This window comes from Phaethon aethereus, assembly GCF_964289735.1.
Source record: "Phaethon aethereus genome assembly, contig: HAP1_SCAFFOLD_108, whole genome shotgun sequence".
Classification (NCBI taxonomy): domain Eukaryota; kingdom Metazoa; phylum Chordata; class Aves; order Phaethontiformes; family Phaethontidae; genus Phaethon; species Phaethon aethereus.
In genome coordinates, this window is record NW_028113960.1 from 501590 (window position 1) to 523660 (window position 22071).

At 47.7% G+C, this 22071-nt stretch overlaps 1 protein-coding gene across 1 annotated transcript; it reads left to right on the plus strand.

Moving 5' to 3' along the window:
* Positions 1-645: 645 nt before the first annotated feature.
* LOC309416431 (serine/threonine-protein kinase PAK 3-like) lies at positions 646-21409 on the plus strand (the record flags this gene model as incomplete). Its single annotated transcript, XM_082015980.1, has 13 exons — positions 646-746; positions 1252-1343; positions 6274-6311; positions 6886-7017; positions 7333-7489; positions 9112-9175; positions 11634-11682; positions 13272-13384; positions 14140-14257; positions 15103-15202; positions 15643-15839; positions 19747-19884; positions 21046-21409. The coding sequence occupies 13 exons, from the start codon at positions 646-648 to the stop codon at positions 21136-21138; spliced, it is 1392 nt and encodes a 463-aa protein (XP_081872106.1). The 3' UTR covers positions 21139-21409.
* Between the last annotated feature and the right edge of the window lie 662 nt (positions 21410-22071).

The window sequence follows — 22071 nt, forward strand, 5'->3', positions numbered from 1 at the left end:
GGCCCAGGCGGAGCAGGGAAGAGGAGGAGAGGGGCACAGAGGGGCAGAGAGGGGTGACAGAGGGATGTAGATGAGGACAGGGGGATGGAGAAGGACAGAACAGCGATGGCCTCCAGGCTTTGTCCTCATTTTAGGCCCGCTGGTTAAAGACTCACCCATGGAGCGATGTCTCAGGACCACTTCATGGCCAGTGGCGCTGCTTTCTGGATCCCCTGGTGGCGATGGGCAGAGGGCCAGGTTGTCAAGTCCCAAGGCCAGGTGCATATGTGGGATGTCAGGGTCACCCCTGCCTGGTTTTTCCCGGCGAAGCCCCAGCTGGTGCCGTCCCCGTGCTGCAGCCCCAGGGCTAAGGCTCCAGGAGCCGGGCATTTCTGCGGGCACTGCACCCTGCCGGGCCCTGCTGCCGGCTGCCCTGGGCTTCGCCCCGTTGCCTCCAGCTCTGCTTTCAGCCAGCACCGAGGGCACCGCAGATTGGCTTGCCAGCTCCCCACAGCCGTCCTGACCCACGTCTGCAGCTCGTATGTGGTGTCCACGTCACACGGCTGATTTGGGGGTGGCAGGTCTCTCTTGTGGCACCCTGGGAATGAGGGCAAAGCAAACCCATCCCTCCCTTTCGATCTTTGCCCACAGACTGAGCAAGTGGAGATGTACCCTGTGCTGGAGAGTGCCCTGCAGGGAGGAGACAGCTGCTTGCAGAGCAGTGCTGAGACCTGCCTGACAGCAAAGGTGGCCACAGAGCGGCCCAGGTGAGCTGGTTGTCTTGGAGGCTATGAAAGCAGCCTTCCTCCACCCCTGGTTTTGGTGAGATACGGAGCAGCACAGAGATGTTTCTCTGGGATCCAGGAGGGCTTCCCAGTGCCCCTGTGAGGGATCCTGCTCCCAGAAGGCGCCTCCCCATAGAGCAAAGGCCATATCCAGCCACCTGGCACTGGGTACGTCTGCCCTGAGGAGTGTCTCCAGGAGGATGGGGTCATCTGCCTGGTGGCTCTGACACAGCAAAGATGAGCTGAAGCCCCGTGGCTGTGGCTGTCTGGTTCAATGTCTCTGAGTGCCTCAGCCTTTCTCCCTGGGAGTGTTTAACCTGGGCCCGTTATCAGGGTGTGACGGATGATGTAAAGATGGATGCTGGTGACATCCCTGTGGCTCTAGTCCTGCTCCCACTTCCAAGTTGTGATGTCTGAAATCCGGGGCCACCTGAAGGTCCCGGCAGAGATTTCCAGAGAGTTTGTGTTCATTTTGTTGACATCCTAGAGCTACAGTGGGCGAGGGTTATGGGAAGCTAGGGCTACAGTTTGCTAGGTTGATGGGGTGGCAGGGTTATGGCATGCCAGAGTTTCAGCGAGGTAGGATTAAAGCGTGTTCTTGCTATGGACAGAATCTGGGTTTGTTGCCCTGGGTTCCTGGGGTTAGGTTATTTCTGCCTTGCGTTGTGTTCTGTGTAGCCTTTTTTTGTGGAGAGTCCTTTTTCAGCTTGTCTTTTTAGTGGTTGGACAGGCACCTTTGGTTTGTGTACGATGTTTCTTCTGGTTGACTTTTTTGCTGCTCTGGTGGATTGTACTGTGTTTTGTGTCTTGTAAGCCACTTTTCTGGTCTAATATGTCTACAGCAGGTTGGGCAGTTTCTTGTACTAGAGTTACCAGGGTTCTCTTCCATCTGCAGTTTCTTTGAAGGCATCTCTTTAAGCCACTTGTCTGTTTTGTGAGGGGCAGTGGACTTAACGGGAGAGCTTTTCTTCCTCAGTAGTGCCTCAGAGGATTACCCATCATTTTTGGTGGGTTTGTCTGCTTTTTATTGGCTGTACTTGATTTAAAAAGCTTCTTGTAGCTCTTTGGATTTCTGTCATTAAAGGAAGTCTCTGGGCTTTCTGCCCAGGAGTGAGATGTCCAGAATGTTGTCCTTGTTCTGGGGAGGCAGGGTAAAAACGGTGTGGCCGTCACAGGCACGGCTGTCCTGGGCTGTGAGCTGTGCAAATGCTTGCAGGAAGCTCTGGGAACGCTTTTTACCTGTGCCAAAGTGTTCCTGCTGCTACCCCAAGAGTGACCCACCGGAGCCCTGACATCTGGAGACAGTGGAAGGTAGAGCTGCCTCCGGTGTGACAGGAGGCTGCCACGCTTTGGAGCAGACATGCTCTGGTGGGCTCAGAGCAGGTGCCTTTGCTGACTTTTAGACTTCATGTGGTTCTCATGCTCATGGACAACCCCATCTCTGTTGATAGTCCTTCATAAATTCGAAGGATGCCGTGAAGTACATGAACTCTGCCCCTCCACTCCGCTGTGGCAAGACCCCAGCTGGAGTACTGTGTCAGGACCCTGCACTTGGCCATGCTGAACCTTAGAGGTTCACACGAGCCCATTCCTCGAGCTTATCCAGGTCCCTCTGGACGGCATCCCATCCCTCAGGCGTATCAACCGCACCACTCAGCACAGTCCACAGTCCATCAAATCTCTCTCTCTCCAACTTAGAGAGAAGGCTGTTGTGGGGGACTGTCTCAAAGGCCTTACAGAACTCTGGATAGACGACGTCGGTTGTCCTAGGTGAAGCCGTGCTGACTGTCTCGAATCGCCTCCCTGTCGGGAGGTAAGTTGACATCTCACTGCGAAAGAGGCAGTGTCAGGCCCCAAAATGAGTCAGACCCACGTTCAAAAATCAGGTGGTCAAGCAGCAGCCTTAAAAACTTCCACCTTGTGGAATACTCCTGAAATGAATTCTCTTTCTGCTTTTGTCCCCTAAATGGCATTGAAACTGTGACTTTTCTTCTCTTGCTTGTTTTTACAACTAAAGCAGACAGTAGATGGAGCAATCATGACCATTTTTCCGGAGAAGCATTAGTGGCCAAAGGTCATGTTTACTTTTGTTTCTTTGCATCCTTGCTCCTTCACGCTGTTCAGATTGGGGTACAGGGTATACTTGTTTTGTGCGTTTTATGAGTTATTCTTGGATCCTTTGAGCAACAGGTTATGGACCCTGAGGATTTTTTTGTGGTGTTTTGTGATAGAGGGGAATTTTCAAGGATTTCTTGCATTAGCTGTAGAGAAGATGTGGTGGGCTGACCTTGGCTAGACGCCAGGTGCCCACCAAAGCTGCTCTGTCACTCCCCCTCCTCAGCTGGACAGGGGAGAGAAAATATAAGGACAAGCCTGTGGCTCGAGATAAGGACAGGGAGAGATCATTCAGCAATTCCCATCACGGGCAAAACAGACTCAACTTGGGGAAATTTGTTTAAGTTCTTGCCAATCAAAATCAGAGTAGGATAATGGGAAATATGGTGAAATCTTAAAACACCTTCCTGGCACCCCTCCCTTCGTCCTGGGCTGTCACGGATGGGTAATTTAGGCTGCTTAAAGAATCACTGCCGAAGATATCAGAAAGCGAATGATTTTAATCTAGATTTGTAAAAAGCGCGAATTAACAGAAGTTGCTGGCAAGGTCCACTCTATTCCATATTCAACGTGGAAAAGCTATGCAGAGAGAAGCCAGATTACAATTAAACTCGAATGATTTACGTGTCTATCGGATCGAGTTAATGTGTATCTTGAGGAGAGAAACTAGGGGAGACCCTCCTCTTGAGACACGAGGCTCAGAGTGGACCAAAATCCACCCCTAGTCCTGGACTTGGTCAACGGTTTATGACTAAGGTTAGGTAAGGAAAGTAAAGGAATGCCCTCCCGTTGAGTCACGAGGATCAGGGTGGACCCCCATGCTTTCTAAAGTCCTTTTCAGAGGGGAGTCTAGGTGCGGCTGAATCCACTCCTAGTCCCAGACTTGGTCAACGGTTTATGACTAAAGGGATAGAGTATCAGGGATTCTGGTGTAGTGATATAGTCCATGATTTTGTGCTTCCTGTCACTTAAAGATGGCAATTTATCCAATACAAAATAGCAGCAATCACATTCACTAACAATGCCGAGATAAGTCACAGTATCAAATCATATAAAACTTAGCAGCATAATCCACTGAAACTTACTACGAGAATTCTTTTTCAAAATATTTGTTCTGCAGTCTTTTTCTTTATTCTTTTCTAACAAGAGCTTCCATGAACTTGTGATACCTGTTTGGATAGGTACACAGTTCCACTAACAAGCTGAAAATAGCACCTACCAGACACCGACAACACAGTGTTTTTCCTGCTGCCCAGCCCAGCCCAGGATTACGGCAGTGGTTGGTTTAGTACTGCAGGGTCCCATGGGGATCCCTGTCTGGGGGCTGGTTAAGCTCAGCAGTGTGAGCAGGAGGGTACGCTTTCTCATCTCACGTCCCTTCTTCCAGTCAGTTACGAGGGAGTCCCAGAGTCCTCTGGGCATATTCTTCTGGACTGAAGGGTTCTTTTGTAGTGGAGACCCACCATAGAGAAACAGAAGGAAAGCTTCATCTTACGCTATAGGTTTGAGTGAGATGAAACTACAAAACGTTAACCAGGTCCTGAAAGCGTACGGCCCTTGGCTTGGAGTCCGGACAATCCAGTTCCCCTAACTCTTGCAGGCTGGCACAGCAGGGCAGGATCACGTCAGGCTACGTGAGACTGTGTCAGCATCCTCAGGCAGGCTCCAGCCTGGGCCCCAGCCACGGGGTGCCATCCTCCAGAAACAGGCTGCTCCAGCACGGGCCTGCCACGGGGTCACGGCCTCCTTCGGGCATCCCCCTGCCCCGGCATGGGGTCCTCCCCAGGCTGCAGGTGGAGATCTGCTCCAGCGTGGAGCTGCATGGCTGCAGGGGCACAGCCTGCCTCACCATGGTCTTCAGCAGGGGCTGCAGGGGAACCTCTGCTGCGGCGCCTGGAGCACCTCCTGCCCCTCCTTCCGCACGGACCTTGGTGTCTGCAGAGCTCTTTTCACATGTTCTCACTCCTCTCTCCGGCTGCAAATGCCACGCGCCGGTTTTGTCCCCTTCTGAAATATGTTATCCCAGAGGTGCTGCCCCCATCGCTGCCTGGCTTGGCCTTGGCCAGCGGCGGGTCCGTCTTGGAGCCGACAGGCACGGGCTCTATGGGACACAGGGGCAGCTTCTAGAAGCTTCTCACAGAAGCCACCCCTGCAGCCCTGCTGCCACAACCTTCCACGTAAACCCCATGCAGAGGACAAGGTTGCTGTGCATAAACTCACAAACCAACCCAGAACGGCTGCCATTGTGCTGTAACAGGAACGGTGTCACAGAGGGCGAGAAGGCAGGCATAAGTGTCCCGAGCAATCTCCATAGCAGGCTCACTCCAGGAAGACCCTCGTGGTGTGGGCATTCCCGTCCAAGAGCCTGCAGATGTGATGGGGATGTCCTTTATCCTCCTGGATGCCTAGAGTCTGCAAAATTGTGACGTACCGTTGCAAAAATGAGAGAGCAAGTCTGTGCTGCAGTTCGCGTTTTCTTTTCTTTGGCTTTTTCTGTATTGTATTTGCCAGACAGACCCTGGCTGGCCACACATGTAGCAAGTAAGTGGAGGTTTTTACTACTAGTTGGCTTCTGTATCGATGTGTTCTTTGGCTGTTCCTTAATAACGGAGTTGATTTTTAAACAAAAATGCCAGTAAGATACCATGACTTTGGTAAAGCTTCTGTCAAGAGCTGCAGCTAATAAGGGGGTGTCTCTATCCCACCGGGTGTGGACAGCTTTTGGACAGATTTACCTGCAGTGGTTCAGTTCCCCACGCCTGGTAGTGTGTGGCAGTGGGGTCTGCAATTTCCTCAGTTTGCTGGTTCAACCAGTGCAACTGCTAAAATGCGGACTGGGAGAGCTTCTGTGAGAGAGAAACTGTGAGGTTAATCTCCAGAATGTATTACCGTTTCTCTTCTTTTGAGGGAAAGCATCTTTTTTTTTTTAACTTGCATAATGAAGAGATTTGACTGTCTAAGTTGACACTTAATGTTTGCTAAAAAAGCAATTAGTTTTGTGGTGAAATGCAAAATACAAAACACTTTGTGTACGCTCCTGAACTCAGGAGCTGTGACTGTGGTTTGTCAGAATAGAAGTGGCACAGCTAAGGTGGAATTTTGGCAAGCTTTAATGGGGGAACAGAAGCATGGACAGTTAAAGACCAATCTGCATTTTCTTGAATAAGTTTCCAATTCTTTTAGTTACTGGCAAAACAGGGCAAAAAATAGACACAAGAAAATGTAGAATTGTCTATTGTCCTGTTACCCTCCTCTCTATGTAAAATAGCTGTTGCTCCTGGAGGGATGTTGTGAAAGAAACATGTCGTCTCTTTGGATTTCCTTGTTCTGTGGGTTTCCCCACAAAAGGCATTTTTATAACAGCATCTGGTTAATTTTCCTTTGCGCATTGCAGGTAAAATCGCCCGTGCATACCGAGAAACCCATCCTTCGGTGAGTGTGAAAGTAACCTTTAGCTTTCCTAGCATTTAAGAATGGTGGAGCAAGCTGTGAGATTTGCCTTTTGTGACAGAGTGCCAGCCTTGCAGGCTGAAGGAAAGTCAACCGTAGCGTCTTTGCAGCAGCAGCAAAGGTTGGGGTTAAATAGGAGGGTTCTTAAACCCTTGTATTTAACCACATTCGAATAAGTAGATACCTGTTAGCTTAATTAACTGTTACCATGACTGTAGATACAATGCCAAAGCAATGAACCAGCAACTAGATGTGACTTCTAGCGATATATTCAAGCATGACATTTTGTAAAATTGGACTTTGACTAAGCATGGGCATGGATAAGTTGTTTTCAGCAAGAATGAAAAACGCCAAGACAACTTAACAAAACAGCAGGGTCATTTGTAACCTTTAAATTGTGCTGTGCCACGTGTAACTTAGCACCGGGGCCTGTAGGACTACAGGCATGTCCAGATTGGTTCCTGAAGCTGTCTGAGCAGACCCAAGTGGTGTGTAATTGTCAAAGCTCCCACGTGCCAAAGTGGTGACTGTCGCTCATGCTCCCGTCTGTCCACAGGGCACAAAACCAGCATGTGAACCCCCACCAGCTCTGCCTGTTTCTGAAGAAGCGGATGAAGGTGATGAGGAGGAGGAAGAAGGCATTGAACCTCCCCCGGTTCCCGCACCCTGGCCTGAACATACAAAACCAGTAAGTCCCAGCGCTGCATAGCACTGTATTTGGGGTAATTCAGAGCTGCATGTTTCTGGTCAGACGGCACTTGCGGGTGAAGACTCTGCGGGCCACAGTCCTACCATGACAGTGCTTCACCCAGGCCACTGACACCACGACAATCGGGTTTGAACTTTCCCATTTAGTCATGAGTTTCCTGTGATTCTGATAGGGTCCGTGAATTTATCTTAGTAGCAGAGAAGAGGCATCTTCGTAAGCATTTGCATTTGCAATATGATCTTAGGGGCATCTCTGCAAGCCAGCTTTCTGATACAACGCCTTTTCTTGTCACAGATCTACTCATGCTCTGTAACTGAACCTGCCGCTGCGCTGGCACCAGCTAAAGTGGCCACCACTCTGCAATGTGGACAATCAAACGCTTTGTCCAGAAACACAGACGGGCAGGAGACAAAATCTGGGCTGACAGATGAGGAGATCCTAGAGAAACTGAGTACGTATTCGGTATTTCTTTCTGTCCCATGCCCTGTGCCAGATGTGCCGGCCCTGCCTTCCCGCTGCTGCAGCGCAGAGCTGCCGGGAGGCGGCAGCACCCCATCTGGCCTGGCTTCTGAGCCTTACTGCTGGAATGATCAGCATCTCGTTTGTGCAGCTGCCTGTGTAACGCGGCAGCCTGAGGAATAATGCTGTTCGTGCTGTCCACCACGCCTGTGCTTATTTGTGAATAAGCATAATATTGGCAGACAGTAAGTTATCCATGGGACAGCACTGTGCCCTGGTGGCCAAGAGGGCCAATGGTATCCTGGGGTGCATTAAGAAGAGTGTGGCCAGCAGGTCGAGAGAGGTTATCCTCCCCGTCTACTCTGCGCTGGTGAGGCCTCATCTGGACTATTGCGTCCGGTTGTGGGCTCCCCAGTTCAAGTGAGACAGGGAACTCCTGGAGCAAGTCCAACGGAGGGCTACGAGGATGATTAAGGGACTGGAGCATCTCTTGTATGAGGAAAGGCTGAGAGACCTGGGGCTGTTTAGTCTGGAGAAGAGAAGACTGAGAGGGGACCTTTTCAATGTCTATCAATATCTGCAGGGTGGCTGTCAGGAGGATGGAGCCACTCTCTTTTCAGTAGTGCCCAGTGACAGGACGAGGGGCAATGGGCATAAACTGCAGCACAGGAGTCCCACCTCAGCATGAGGAAAAACTTCTTTACTGTGAGGGTGATGGAGCACTGGAACAGGCTGCCCAGAGAGGTTGTTGGAGGCTCCTTCTCTGGAGACCTTCCAAACCCGACTGGACGCGTTCCTGTGCAAGCTGCCCTCGGTGATCCTGCCTTGGCAGAGGGGTTGGACCAGATGATCTTCAGAGGTCCCTTCCAACCTCTACCATTCTGTGATTCTGTGGAGATCAACATGCGTGCAGTGTTGAGAGTGCAGGACAAGTGCGTGTCAATCCCAGTCAGGTTGCAGACAAGCAGTGTGGTTCTTAGAGTGGCATAAGCAAGGTCTTCAGAACTTAGCCTGGTAATGAGTGGATGATGGTGATAGTTCTTAAAACCCCATCATTCCTCGTGAATGAACATGAGAAGCTGTTCTTTAAAAACATAAAGGCATTCTTCTGGCAAACTGCTGAAAGGTTGAGAAGATCCCCTCCTGGAAACACTCTGCAGTATTTTTCCTGTTCTGAAAATGGCACCTGTTCATCAAAATTGATTCCAGAACCCAAGGTGCATGTAATCTTTGGTAGCATTAAACCTTCTGTTGAATCACACAGAGTATTTATTCCTAAGAAAATAAAGGCTCTGTTGTTCCAGCACTCGCTAGTGTTCCTCGACAACAAACACTTGCATTGGTGCTTGTTCTTTTCTGATACCTGTCTGCTGTGAATGTTTCTCCATGCTCTTAGTTTGCTGTCAAGGTAGCTCTCCAAAGGACTGTAGAAAATCCGTCTTTGTGGAGGCTGTCTGTGCTGTGGAGCTGCCTGTATGACGAAGTTGTTGTTGTTGTTGTTGCCCAAGTGGCTACAAACGACTCAGAAGCCCAGACAGTGGAGCTGCATTTCTGACCTGCTGGAAGTTGGTATCTCCAGTTTGCAGTGAGCATCTTTAATTTTGTTTCTTTCAGGGAGCGTTGTGAGCATGGGAGATCCTAAGAAGAAATATACTGAATTGGAGCAAATTGGCCAAGGGTAAGTCCAACCACAGTTACTGACACGAAAAATGGGCCAGGTATTTTGCTGGTGTAATATCAAGCGTGAAGTCGGGCAAGCTCCAGACATGTTCAGACAACCCTGGATTTAGATTCTCCTGTCTCTCAGTACCGATCAAATTTATAAGTGCGGTCGGAAGGCACGGCCAAAGACAACCTGGTGGAGCCAATGTCTTGTCTGCAGCAAGGAGCAGGACCGGGAAGGTCTACTGTCCCTCAAGTGTGTGGCCCCTATTTGCTTATGTTCTTAGGGGGAGAAGGGGGAATAGTTTTTTGTATGTCGCAAAATAATCTGGCCACGCTAAAGAATGGCGAAAAAACTTTGTTGCCTAAAAGAGCAACTTAGCACCTGCTAGTTGTGAGAGAGATACCAGTTCTCAATACCATTTCTTTCGAATATTTTGCTCTAAAAAGATATTCAGTGATCTGGATTATAACCACATAGTTTAGCAACAGAACCCAGAGATTAAATAATAAGCTCTCTTTTCTAGCAGAGGCAGAAAAGAACAAAAATTCAGTAATAAACAGAGAGTTGAAGCACAAAGTACTTGATGAGAACATGCATCATCTGCCTCATGGCAGACCACTTGTGGATCCTGCAGGTTTTAGGAGTTTACAGAAAAAAAACCATCAGGCTATTTCCCTTTGAAGCCCAACCATGCTTACTGTAACTAGGATTGATTTGAAATGGTTCCGATGTGAGGAGGCAAGAAGAAATGGCATCAAAATTAGGTATCTGACTTGCGTTTTAAATACAGACAGACTCCCTGCTCGGTCAAAGTTTCCGTGGCTGTGTCGTCGTTCCGGGAGGGCCAGCGCCATTGTGTAGCACCAGGATCACGCTGCTGTCAGTGTCTGACAGAAGCTGTTCACTGACATCGGGAGATGTTTTCCTGCCTGTTAAGGCAGGTGACCTTAGTGTTTGTAAAGAAACCGTGACTGCTTGTGAGGTTTGGAGTCAGGGTAGCACGTTGCTGACCTAGAACTGATAGATGCTGCAGAAAGCCAGACGCACTCACGCTCTTTCTCTGGCAGGCTTTATCGTAGACACTTCTTGTTTGGTGGGGCACTTGTGGGAAGGTGTTTCTGCTCCATTCGTTGTATAAAAACCCTTTCTGGGATTGCCGCATGCGTTGTACCCGAAGGTTTGGTTCTCATTGTCATTTGTAAAATGTCAGTGGACACTTAGAGCTGTGCCAGGCTCTCAAAAGATATGTGTCGACTGAAGAAGTGAGAGCCAGAAGAAACATGCGTGTGACACGTGTGACGCACGTGTGACCGTGACAGTATGACCATCGCCCTCACCGTCTTTTGTTTTGCCCATCCTAGGAGTGAGCTTGTACAAAGGTGCCTCAGCAGCTGGTGGGAAGAGAAGTGGCTAATATCTGGCCTGAAAGAGTCTCTGAACTGATTTCCTCCAGCTTTTAGTGCAGCCTGAAGATGGCACACCCTTCTTACAGAGCAGTGAGCGTGCTGCCGTCACCAGCTCGTGACTGTCATGCTGCAGGTCAATTTGTAGTGATGGGGAAAAATCCTCCAGAAAAAAATCGTCCCTGGTGCCTGTTGGATAGCAGTGCTTCAGACATATTTCAGCCTGCAGGTACACAAACAAGCCAGGGGATCAGGTGAAAAGGAGCAAACTGATTTTGGCATTGTCAGTCAGTGGGACACTTGCCGGATGGGTGTTCCCACTTCTCAGAATTCCCTCGCTGGCTCTCCCTTGCCTCACTGCCCGTGCAGACGTCAGCTTTGACATGATGGCAGTGTAAACCTGTGCTTAGCTCAGAAGGAACACTAATGGGGTTTACAAGCCTGCAGTTACTTTAAACCCAAAGGGGTTTCCTCTGACCGTGGCCTTTCAGGCCCTTCACATCATTACAGGGGAAGAACCTCTTTTAACAAGAGGCAGATGGCAAACAAAACGCCACACTGCCTAGTCCGCAGATGAGAGCACCATTTCTTTCTGGTGGCTCTACAACACAACCCGTGTCTGCCACAGGAGGAAAATACAGATACCATGAAGAGTCCTTCACGTGTCCGGTGCACCTAACAGAAGCAGCTGCTGAGGGCTCTTGACACCTAAAGAAGCTGTCTAAGGATCCCCTGTTTGGAGCACAACATGCCTTAACCTGCTCTAGCTGTGACCTTGTAGGATGGCTGGAGAATAGTTTCCTTGCTTTGCTATGCTGGAGAAAGCTGTGTGTGGATCCCTTCCTCATGTTGGACATCCCTTGTTCTTCACGTTGGGCATAAGTTTTCTCTTGGATACCCTGCGTGGCAGAGGGCTGGTGGGCTACTGCGCTGTGTGCTGCTGCCTGAAGGAGTGGGTGAACAAAGGTGTTTTTTAAACCCTACAGGCAGCAGAGATCTTCTGTCTGGGCTTGCTTTCACTCCTAGGGACTAAAGTGCTCCTTTCTTTGCTGCTGTTTTGTTTCTAGGGCGTCAGGAACTGTTTACATGGCGATGGACATCACCACAGGACAAGAGGTAAGTGTCCACAGTCCCAGCCGATTTTGCAGGTCTTTAGTGCTCTCCCCTCTGGTGCGAAGGGTGGATGGGGCTTTTGGGTGGCCAGTAGATCTTTACTGCCAAGGCGGTTCCTCTGAAGCACAGGCTAGTGTCAGCTGGCAAAATGCATCATCTGCTGTCTTCAGCCTTCAGAAATCCCAGCAAGCTTTTGGGACTGATAAAAACAGTATCATTTTTATTGCCAGCGTCAATGTGTTGGTTTAGAAATCATTCTCTTGTCTGTCAGTGTAGAAGAAGTATATCAAGAGCAAAGATCTCTCCCAAACCAAACAGTCGTGTTTAAGTCTGGTGTCGGTGACAGCCCATTACAGCCCGTGAAGTGCTCGCAGGGAAGTGGGGTCCAGGAGGGTGAGAAATGAATCTTGAAGGAAAGCGGCGTTAGCTTTGACAGCCCCTGTAGTGACCAGTTTAAAGTGGCCTCTTCACATTCCTTTCCTTTTCCAAGGCAAGCGGTCTTGAATCTATACAAACCCTGCCTGAAAATGTGGCTAGAAACCCAGTAATGGGAGCGGAGGGGTGGTCTCTTTCGTGCCATGTTGAGAGCAGGACTAGACAGAGGCGCTTTATAACTGCTCTTAGGTAGAGGTCTAGCCCTGCTTAGGACCCGGGGTGTATCCATCAAATGACATAGAATGGATTATTTTTTTGAAACCCTCAAAGTAATTGCCAATCTGAACTGTGTTAAGGAATGTGTATTTCGAGTTGCAAAATCAAGATTCAAGAAGCTAGGAAGTGCCAGGTGTAGATAGCTAGGGTCTGGCGGCCGGAAGATATCGCGCTGTACGGAAAGTTAGGGCCCCTCTCCTGAAAGCCAATAGCGTTTAATTTATGATGCAAGCAGACGGAAGTGAGGTTATAAACCTAAGCTATATAACGCCGTGTCACACACTAATAAACGCCATTTGCCGTCTACCACATTGGTGTCAGCGAGCCGATGGCCCGAGCGGCCTGGGGTTGGTCTCCGTGCCGTTCCTGAACCAGGTCGCCACGCCTGCGAAGGCAACAGCCAGGACTGTATTTTTTGTGTGTGTAACCTTAATGATTGTTTTAGTATGGCTTTTGAAATGTAATGTACGTCTGTGTTTTCTCTCTGTTATGCCGTCAAGTCAAGAGTAACAGCAGTTGCTGAAATAATGATGACAAATCGTACAATTACTAAAGCATTACCAGCAGTTTTTGTGTATCTTGGCAGTAACAAAATCACTTCCTGCTTGCAAACTGTGCATCAACAATAATAGTGGTGGTAAACTAAGACCATCTGAGAAGAATGTCGGTCCAGAGAGTGTTGTTAGAGATGCGTGCTTGATAGTTTAAAGAGCATTTGTACAGATTTTACAAGACAAAATGTATATGGCCGTGTGTCCTGTAACTAGCACCCAGGCTAGCAGAGAAATTGGGTGTTGTAATATAAGTTACTGAGCTCTTTGGTCTGATACCAAGACAGTTTGGCACAGCTCTGCTATGTCATTCCAAAAACACGTGCTCCATGTTCATTGGGACCTTGTGCAACAGGCTACTCAAGTTAATGGCTTTCCCTGTCGTTTTAGGTGGCCATAAAGCAAATTAATCTCCAACAACAGCCCAAAAAGGAGCTAATAGTTAACGAAATCCTGTTCATGAGAGAAAACAAGAGCTCCAATATTGTGAACTATTTAGACAGGTGAGTAGTTCTGGTATGATCACGTGAATGTTCATTTACATGCTGCAAGCCAAACCTTTTTAAAAACCCCTTTGGTCACTGGCAGAAAATTGACCTCTATTGTTTATCTACTCATAGCCAGTGTATGGGAGGAGACTGCATTTTGTCTGCATTAATCTTTTCTGGCATATATTGCTTAAGACTGTTTTCAAGGACCTGGCACGGCCATCTCAGCCTACTTCCATGTTGTTTTGTTGTTGGCTTGATGGGTTTTGTGGTTAAGTTGATCATCTTTTCTGTGTCTTATCATAAGTGCTGGTAAATCCTCCTCGAAATTCCTTCCTTTGGGCTGTTCCTGCTCTTTTCCATTGCTGTGGATATCAGGAAGGTGAAGTTCTTGTTTGCAGAAACACGTAATTTGCCACTTTTTAAATTGTTTCTCCTGTTCCTGGATGTATTTTCTGGTAGGTTTTCCAAACTGTTGACCAATTCCTGTCCTCACTGGTACACATCCTCCTGGTCCAAGATTTATCTTTGCCATTACTGAACTTCAATTTTTCACTTGCTTGCCAACTCGGACCTCTAATTGTTCACTTATGGGCCTTCCTCATTTAGACCGCACAGGTTCTAAGTCCTGTATAGCCTAGAGGGAATGTCTATTCATGTTGTCCTGTCCTCATGTAAGAATGACTTGGAAACAAAATCAGCTGTAGCCTTTTTCCTGAGGTAATTTAGCCGTGCACACTCATCTCAGTGCCATTGTTTTCATCTTTCAGCTACCTCGTCGGTGACACACTGTGGGTGGTTATGGAATACCTAGCTGGAGGCTCTTTAAATGATGTTCTTGAGGAGACATGTATGGATGAAGGACAGATAGCAGCTGTCTGTAGGGAGGTAAGGGATCCCGCCTGTGCTTCCCATTACTGGGACAGGATGGTACTTCTAAGCAGGTGGTAAGAAGATGAGAGGTTTCATGTTCAGAGCTTTGTTTCTGTGTTGCTTTTATGATACGGAGAAGAAAGAGCATCTTAAGTGAACTGCCTGCCAGTATCGCTGCACTTATTACACTCTGTTGTTTTACTCATAGAATTTTATTGTACTATTTCTTTTTTTGTTGTTTTTAGTTTTACTCTTCTCAACTTTGCCTCTCTAAACCTTTGCCTGGAGCATGCCTGTACTGCATTCCTTTCGTGTACAAGCAAATATGCTGGTGGCAGAATTTTAAAATACCAGCAAAGAAAAATAGGGGCTCCTTCATCCCAGTCCTCGGCTTAAAAGAATAGCACTCCACCCAAAACGGTGGTTGCTCCTGAAAAATGCCTAACACGCTATTTCCAGATCTGCCGTCAAGCCTAACAATAAAATCTTTCTCATGCGACCTCCGACTCAAAAGTGATCCATCTTATACCGAAGGAAGGGACTTTTTGGTTTTTGGCAAACCATAGTTTGTCACCTGGGTGGAGATAGCACATTCCTGCAGCAGCAGTCATTCCGTGTGTGCTTTCAGGGGACAGTCTGTGCCAAGAATTGACATTTCTGTTTCAAAAGCTACTACGCCTTTGTTTAGGAAGTTATTACTCTGTGTTGAAGCAGCAAGCTCTTCCTCTTGAGAGCACAATACTCTGCCATTACTCTCAATTCAACTAGAAATTAAATCCTTTAGAGCCATTTCTTTTCTTGTGTGATGAAATCTGGTCACTAAGTAAGTTTTACCCTCATGTTTCTTTTTGATCTATGAGTGCCTACAAGCTCTGGATTGCCTTCATTCCAACCAAGTGATCCACAGAGACATCAAAAGCGACAATATCCTCCTCGGAATGGATGGATCTGTCAAACTGAGTAGGTATCCTTGGTCAGGTGCAGCATTCCCAGGATGTGGTGTGGGGCTGCTTTTGACTGACTGCCTGTTACCCAAAAGCGATGCCTGTGGTAGTGCACTGGCAGACCACTGCTGCGAGCTAAGAGCACAGTGCCAGCGTCCAGAGAGGTACAGAAAGGAAAAAGGTGTAAAGAGTGGTTTCGGTTTGTGTAGGTCCCTTCCAGAAGGGATAGTAATAAAGAATAATCTAAAGCTTCAAGTGAATAAAAGCCACTGCATGAAACTTGAGGGGTTTTTAAGTGGCCACTTCAGTATTTCCTTGGCTCGAGCACTGAGTAAACAGAGCATGGCCGCTTTACCAGATAGATTCAACAACGCCTTCTGAGGCATCTGGAAGGGATTTCTTTTGCTTGGTTTCATAAATCAAGCTGCCTTTAACAGTACTTGTTTTTCTCCTCAGCTGATTTTGGCTTGTGTGCTCAGATCACCCCTGAGCAGAGTCAACGGAGCACGATGGTCGGGTCTCCTTACTGGATGGCACCAGAAGTGGTGTCGGGAAACGCATACGGGCCCAAAGTGGACATCTGGTCGCTTGGGATCACGGCAATTGAAATGGCGCAAGGAGAACCTCCTTACGTTAATGCTCATCCTCTCAGGGTAAGGTGCGAATAAAACCAGAGACCACCGTCTTTCTAACCTGCCCCATGTTTTGTCTCCCATGAGACAAAATCCCAGTTACACCAGCTTGAACTAGTTCCACCAAGGGCTGCTTCTAAATATGTCGCTGGAGCATATCGGCATATATTGTAGCTGTCGTTATGTCAATAGGGGGACCTTAAAAGAGAAGTGACATGTAGACTGTTCAGAAATGTGTCATTTTTGCCCTCAACAATGCTTGAGATTTCTCATGTGCTTTTAGAACTCTCTTTGAGTTGTATCTCTGAATGACAAGAATTTTTCAGCAGCAAGATCCGCCAGTTGGGGAATTTTTATGACAAATATTTCAACTGTACGTGCAGGAGAAGTCTTTCCAAACTCAGATCAGTGCCGATTGCTCACCTGCGCCTTTCAGGAAGTGTCACTGGTTCTAGTAATGCCATAATCACTTCTTAGCAAATGCTTTTCTACAAGTCTGTTTTGGCACAGGTACTTGTAGTACACTAGTGTATTTTGATGTTTTGAAGTTTCCAGTTTTGTCCTAATTCCTTAAAATGAAATGACCAGTTCTTATACCAAAGGAGCGTGTCATAGTGGAGGAATGTCTGCCAAGATAACACCTCATGACTGAGAGCTGAAACAGAGCTCAATGCTGCACAGTTAATTCCTGACAGGATGCAGGAATTCAGGAGGAAATTAAGTTTGCTCTATGCGTATACATACGCAATTCTTATTAAGGCTAGAATTAAAATAGAGCCTGACCTTTAGCTTCTCTCATAGCAGTAAGGCTGTGCTCTCTCTGGTCTGTGGCACCCCGACTGCGTACTGCAGACTGAAAGAAGAAACAAGAGAATGGTCAGGAAATACCCCCGGCCAAGCAAAGAGAGGAGCCCATACTCCACCTGCTTCCCTGGGAGACCCTTGCAAAAAATGCATTTGCCTTGCATAAGGCAGCAAAAACCCATGAAGAGCATTAGCGTGACTGGTCGGGATGCTGAAGGTTCCCTGCCTCAAATGCTGATTAGGGCTCCTCAAGAAGCCTCAGGTCAACTGTTTGTTAGAAAGATCACTGGATTTCTTCTCTCTGACCAAACTCAGCTCTTCCTGCCCTCACCCAGATTCTTTGAGATGCTCTTTTTCTCCATATATGCCTCATCTCCTGCTGGAGATACGATCAGCTTGGACACTTAGAGCTTCAAGGCATCTTCAGGTGTCTTAGTAAAACTGTGGTAGATGAAAATCAGGCACCTGAAGTTGCTTCCATCTGCATTGGCTTCCTGGGCTCTTTTTCAGCGGTTGTTGCCCCTGAGCTAGGAACAGTGAACAGCCTGTGATGGACTGCCTGAAGTTCCCCAGTTATCAGCTAGTTTTATTAAGGTCAATCAACCCCGACAGGATTGATTTGTTTTTTATGAAGGATTGTTTTAATAATGGAAGGCACACAGGAGCTTCCGTTACTTAAACACCTAAATAAATTGTAAGGGCATGAAAGGCTCATTAGTCCTAGAGTTAGCAGCAGTCTTCATGTAGATGCAGTGTTGTTTTCCACGTGTAGAGCACGCGCATCCCATGCTGCTCACGTTCTTTCCAGCTGATGCAGAACTCACGGGAATGAACAATTTTTGAGCCATGTGTGTGCTGGATGTGTCTGTGATGGTATTTGTTTCCTCTCACTGTGATTTCCTTCCATCCGGCGCATGCCGAGGGCCTGGGGGACAAACACTGGTGTGATAAAAACCCTTTGAAATTCAGGTTGGACCTCCTCCTGATTTCAATTAAAAAAAAAACCAAACAGAAAACCACAGAAACAAAACAAAGCCTTAAGCATTTCTTTTTCATTTCTTAACCACAGCGCATCAATTTGTCTCAAAACTGTAGCATTTTTTTCAAATGCTGCACATCTTCTACAGTTTCAGGCTTCTTAATCACCTGTATGTTGTTCTGTCACGTATCTGGGTGGCCTGGATACCTTTAGGATCTTGCTTTCACAGACTGCAGCTGTAATGGTCTGCTGAAGCCTTTCTTGTTTCTTGGCATGTGAAACAAATTAATGAGCTTATTGCCCCTTTGCAGCTACTGCGAACGCTCCTTTCCTTTGTACCGTACTTGCTTTTCTTTGCCAGCTGCATATCATAGGAGACCAAAAGATATGTGATAAGAAGGTACTTCAGCTTCCCGTAGACCTTTCCCTGTTCTGGTGGAAATACTGAAAAGGGGACGTACTGAGCTGAAGATGACTCTTCTTTGGGATTCATGTTCTGAGAAGAAACAAGTAACTAAAAGAGCTCCATTTGTCCTGGCACTCCTGTTTCACACTCAGGTGAATGTGGCTGCAGTAAAATCCCCAAAGCTGCCGTTGGTGCTGTAGTCCTTTCCCGCAGGAGAAGTATCATCCCTCGGGTAGCGCAATTGAAGCGTAGTGAGGACAGGCACTCCAGCTCACCACTGTGTCCGGTGGCTGAGGTCAGCTGCAGATGGACAGGATCAGACTGATTTTGTGACATTTATGTTGTGGGAAAAGGAAAGAAGCTTCCTTTTATTGTTTTTACTCTAGGATCGTTTCTTTGCCTTTTTAGGCTTGGAAATTGTCCTCTGTATTTAAGAGGACAATAGCAAAGTCAATGTGGTCCCGGTCTAGTTAAGTGCCAGTAGAACAGAGCTGTTGTAATGGCAGACGTTTTAATGGAAGACCCCATGGCCTATTTCTATCATTATTGCTGTGTAGTTTAGACGTATTCTGGAAGTTTATGTCTGAATAGTTCAAAAGGTTTGTCTTCCGTTTCTACATAACATCTTGCAAAAGCGCAATGAACTCATCTCGCTGGCTTCTCAGCATGTTAGACCTTGGTTACAAGCGAACCACACTGGATACTGCTCACCCTGTGTTTTGCAAAATGACGTTGTACTCCCTTGGCCTGAGGAATATCAGGAAGACTTGCTCAGCTGCATGAACTCCGTCAGCTACTTGACAGTGAACATCCTTGGCTTTGCTTAGGAAACTTGAGCTTAGCTTTGGCTGGATGCTGTTGAAGAGGAGAAAGGCTGGAATTTTCAAGTGTTTGGCTAGGCTTGTGTGCACAGAATGACTGTGCATTCAGATGAGCAGCTGGACATTTATGCACAACATGGAGGGGAATCCACAGAGGACTCAACCCTTAACACAGGTGAATACTCCCAATTCTGAGGTAGCGGAGTGTTACCATAGCGATGGAATTACTCGTTTTTCTGATAGCAAGCATTAAACGTTTTCTTCTTAACACATAAGTGACGCTGATCTGGAATTTGGAGACTGCTGAAAGACGTTGTTGCAGCTTGGCTCCCATCTGCCCAAAGATGCATTTTCTTCATAAGATATTTGTGCATGCAACTTATGTGCCTGTGTTGAAAAAAAGGTTCCCAATGTTTCTGTTTCTTTATCCAAGGACTAAGCTGATGGATTTCCTTTTTTCCCATCTGGTTACCATTTTTATCAAGAGCAGAGCAAAAAACTTGGCTACCTTTGCTTTATGGAAGCTGTACTTTAGGGAACAGTGAGCCCCGCCGAGATGCATTTTCAGTAGTAATCCTCAGAAATAATAGCGTTAGGCCAAATTCACTCTTTAAAAGAGGCTGTAAACTGTCACTGTCACAAGCCTGTCACTACTTGGAGAAGCAAAATGTGCTTTTGCTGATGTAGTTCATACTAACCAGGTCAGTCCGTGAAATCAGCTGTCAAGGCAAGATCATTTTGATATTGGAAGAGCTGTGGCTGCCTCCAGGTTTTTTATGTAGCTATAGAAAAATCCTGTCTGACCCCCTGCCAGGGAAGAAACTGCCACTGGAGACTGAACCTTAAAAAATGGGGTCTATCTGGGCAGTTATGGATATGAAGGAAACAGGTGGAGTCTCATGTTCCCTTTTTCTCTAGGCGCTGCATCTGATCGCTACGAACGGGACACCAGAGCTGCAGAACCCTGAGCGATTGTCCGCGGTGTTTCGCGACTTTCTGAGCTGCTGCCTGGAGGTGGATGTGGACAGGCGAGGGTCTGCCAAGGAACTTCTGCAGGTAAAAGGGGACACGGCTGCAAGCGGAACAGCTGTTCTATGGAATGGTTTTCTCACCAGCTAAACTCAAAGGCATGAGACGGAACCCCCTCATATTAGTCTCCAGTCTTGGTACTTTTCAAAAGGAAAAGAAGTGGAATCATAGAACGGTTTGGGTTGGAAGGGATCTTTAAAGGTCATCTAGTCCAACCCCCGTACAGTGATCAGGGACATCTTCAACTAGAGCAGGTTGCTCAGAGCCCCGTCCAACCTGGCCTGGAATGTTCCCAGGGATGGGGCATCTACCACCTCTCCGGGCAACCTGTACCAGTGTTTCACCACCTCATTGCAAAAAAATTCTTCCTTAGATCCAGCCTGAATCTACCCTCTTGTCGTTTAAAACCATGACCCCTTGTCCTGTTGCAAGAGACCCTGCTAAAAAACCTGTCCCCATCTTTCTTTAGAAGCCCCCTTTAAGTACTGGAAGGCTGCAAAAAGGTCTCTCCGGAGCCTCCTCTTCTCCAGGCTGAACAACCCCAACTCTCTCAGCCTGTCCTCATAGGAGAGGTATTCTGTCCCTCTGATCATTTTTGCGGCCCTGTGTTGAATTTTGGTAGTATATTCAGCTCTACATAGTGGCAAATGGGATGGTAGCCACTGCTCTCGCTGCAAGCCAGAGCTGAGTCCGTCAGCGCTCTGTCACTGGTGTCCCTGCTCTTGTCTTGGTGCTGAAAACCTGTACCTCCGTGGCCTTCAGAAGAACACATGGGCCTAAATACTCCTGGCATAAACATTTCCTAGAGGTATTGGAGTTCCCTAAGGAACGGTTTATGCCTCTGCTCTTTTCTGACAACTCAGATAGCCCATGTCTTTAAAAAACAGGAACCTAAGTAAGTAACTTGCGTTTCCTGAAAGGAACAAGGCCCTGGGAGAGCAAACAGCATTCCCAGAGTGCTGGCAGGGCAGAAATGCCAGCACGCTGAAGACAACTTGATAAAGGGATTAATGGGATTTTGGGCCCTGTTTGCCTGTGATAGCAAGGTACTGGACATGAAGACGCAGGTGCAGATGGTCCCCTCAGTCCTGTTTCAGCGTATTCCCCATAACCAGAGAAATGCTGCTTGAGGCTGTGAGTACCTGAGTTTGGAAAGTAATGGTTCATTTCTTTTTTTCCTTTGCACAGCATCCATTCCTAAAATTAGCCAAGCCTCTCTCCAGCCTGACGCCGCTGATCACGGAAGCAAAGGAAGCGAATAAGAACGGCAGCAGCCACTAGTGCTTCAAGCCGGCTTTCTCCCATGCCAGCTCAGAGCAGGACTGAGAATAAAACTCTATAGAACCTCAACGCTTGTGCTGTGGGACAGGTGGATGGATAAAGAAGCCAATGGTCACAGTCATGGTGGTAGGAGGGAGAACAACCCAGCCCCTCAAGGAGTAAAATATGACCGTTTCTCTTCTTCCTGCCTTCTGGCTCCTGAATTTATTTTGAAGATGAAACAGGGCTTAAGACAGAGAGGTAACGACCACAAATGCTTGCCTGCCTCAGCCATTTCCAAGGGAAAGCAAATTCAGTCAGAAGGTCCCCTTCTTTCTCACAAAAGACGGGACGCATCATATGGGGGATTCCCTATCCTCTGCCCAGCTGGCTGAACACAGTGACTCCAGTATGCCCTCCGGAAGTCCAAAGGGACAGTTCTGCTGTGGTTTCTAACACATCAATAACCCTTGCGTCTTTGCTGTCACACAGCTCTCCATCCTCCCTACCTCCACTGAGCTGGCAGACTGCAGCACCTCGCTAGCACCATCCCTCAAACATCGGCGTGCCACCCCCAGGCTCATCTCTAGCGAGCCTGGTTTTATCCCCTTCCCCCTTCGAATCTAGTTTAAGGCTCTTTCATTCAGCCCTGCTAAGTCCTGTGCAAAGACCCTTTTCCCCCTTTGAGACACGTGTACCCCACCTGTCACCAGCAGGCCTGGTGTCGTGTGGACCAGCTCATGATCAAAAACCTCCCAATTCTGCCGGTGTCACCGGGCTCAAGCTGCTGGCTCTTCCTGTTCCTTCCGTCAGCATTCCTGCAACTGGAAGAACCGAGGAGAACCTACTTGTGCTCCTGATCCCTTAGCCAGTCGTGCCAAGGCCCTGAAGTCTCTCTTGATTGCCCTTGGACTTCTTACTGCAACTTTGTCACTACCTACATGAAAAATCAAT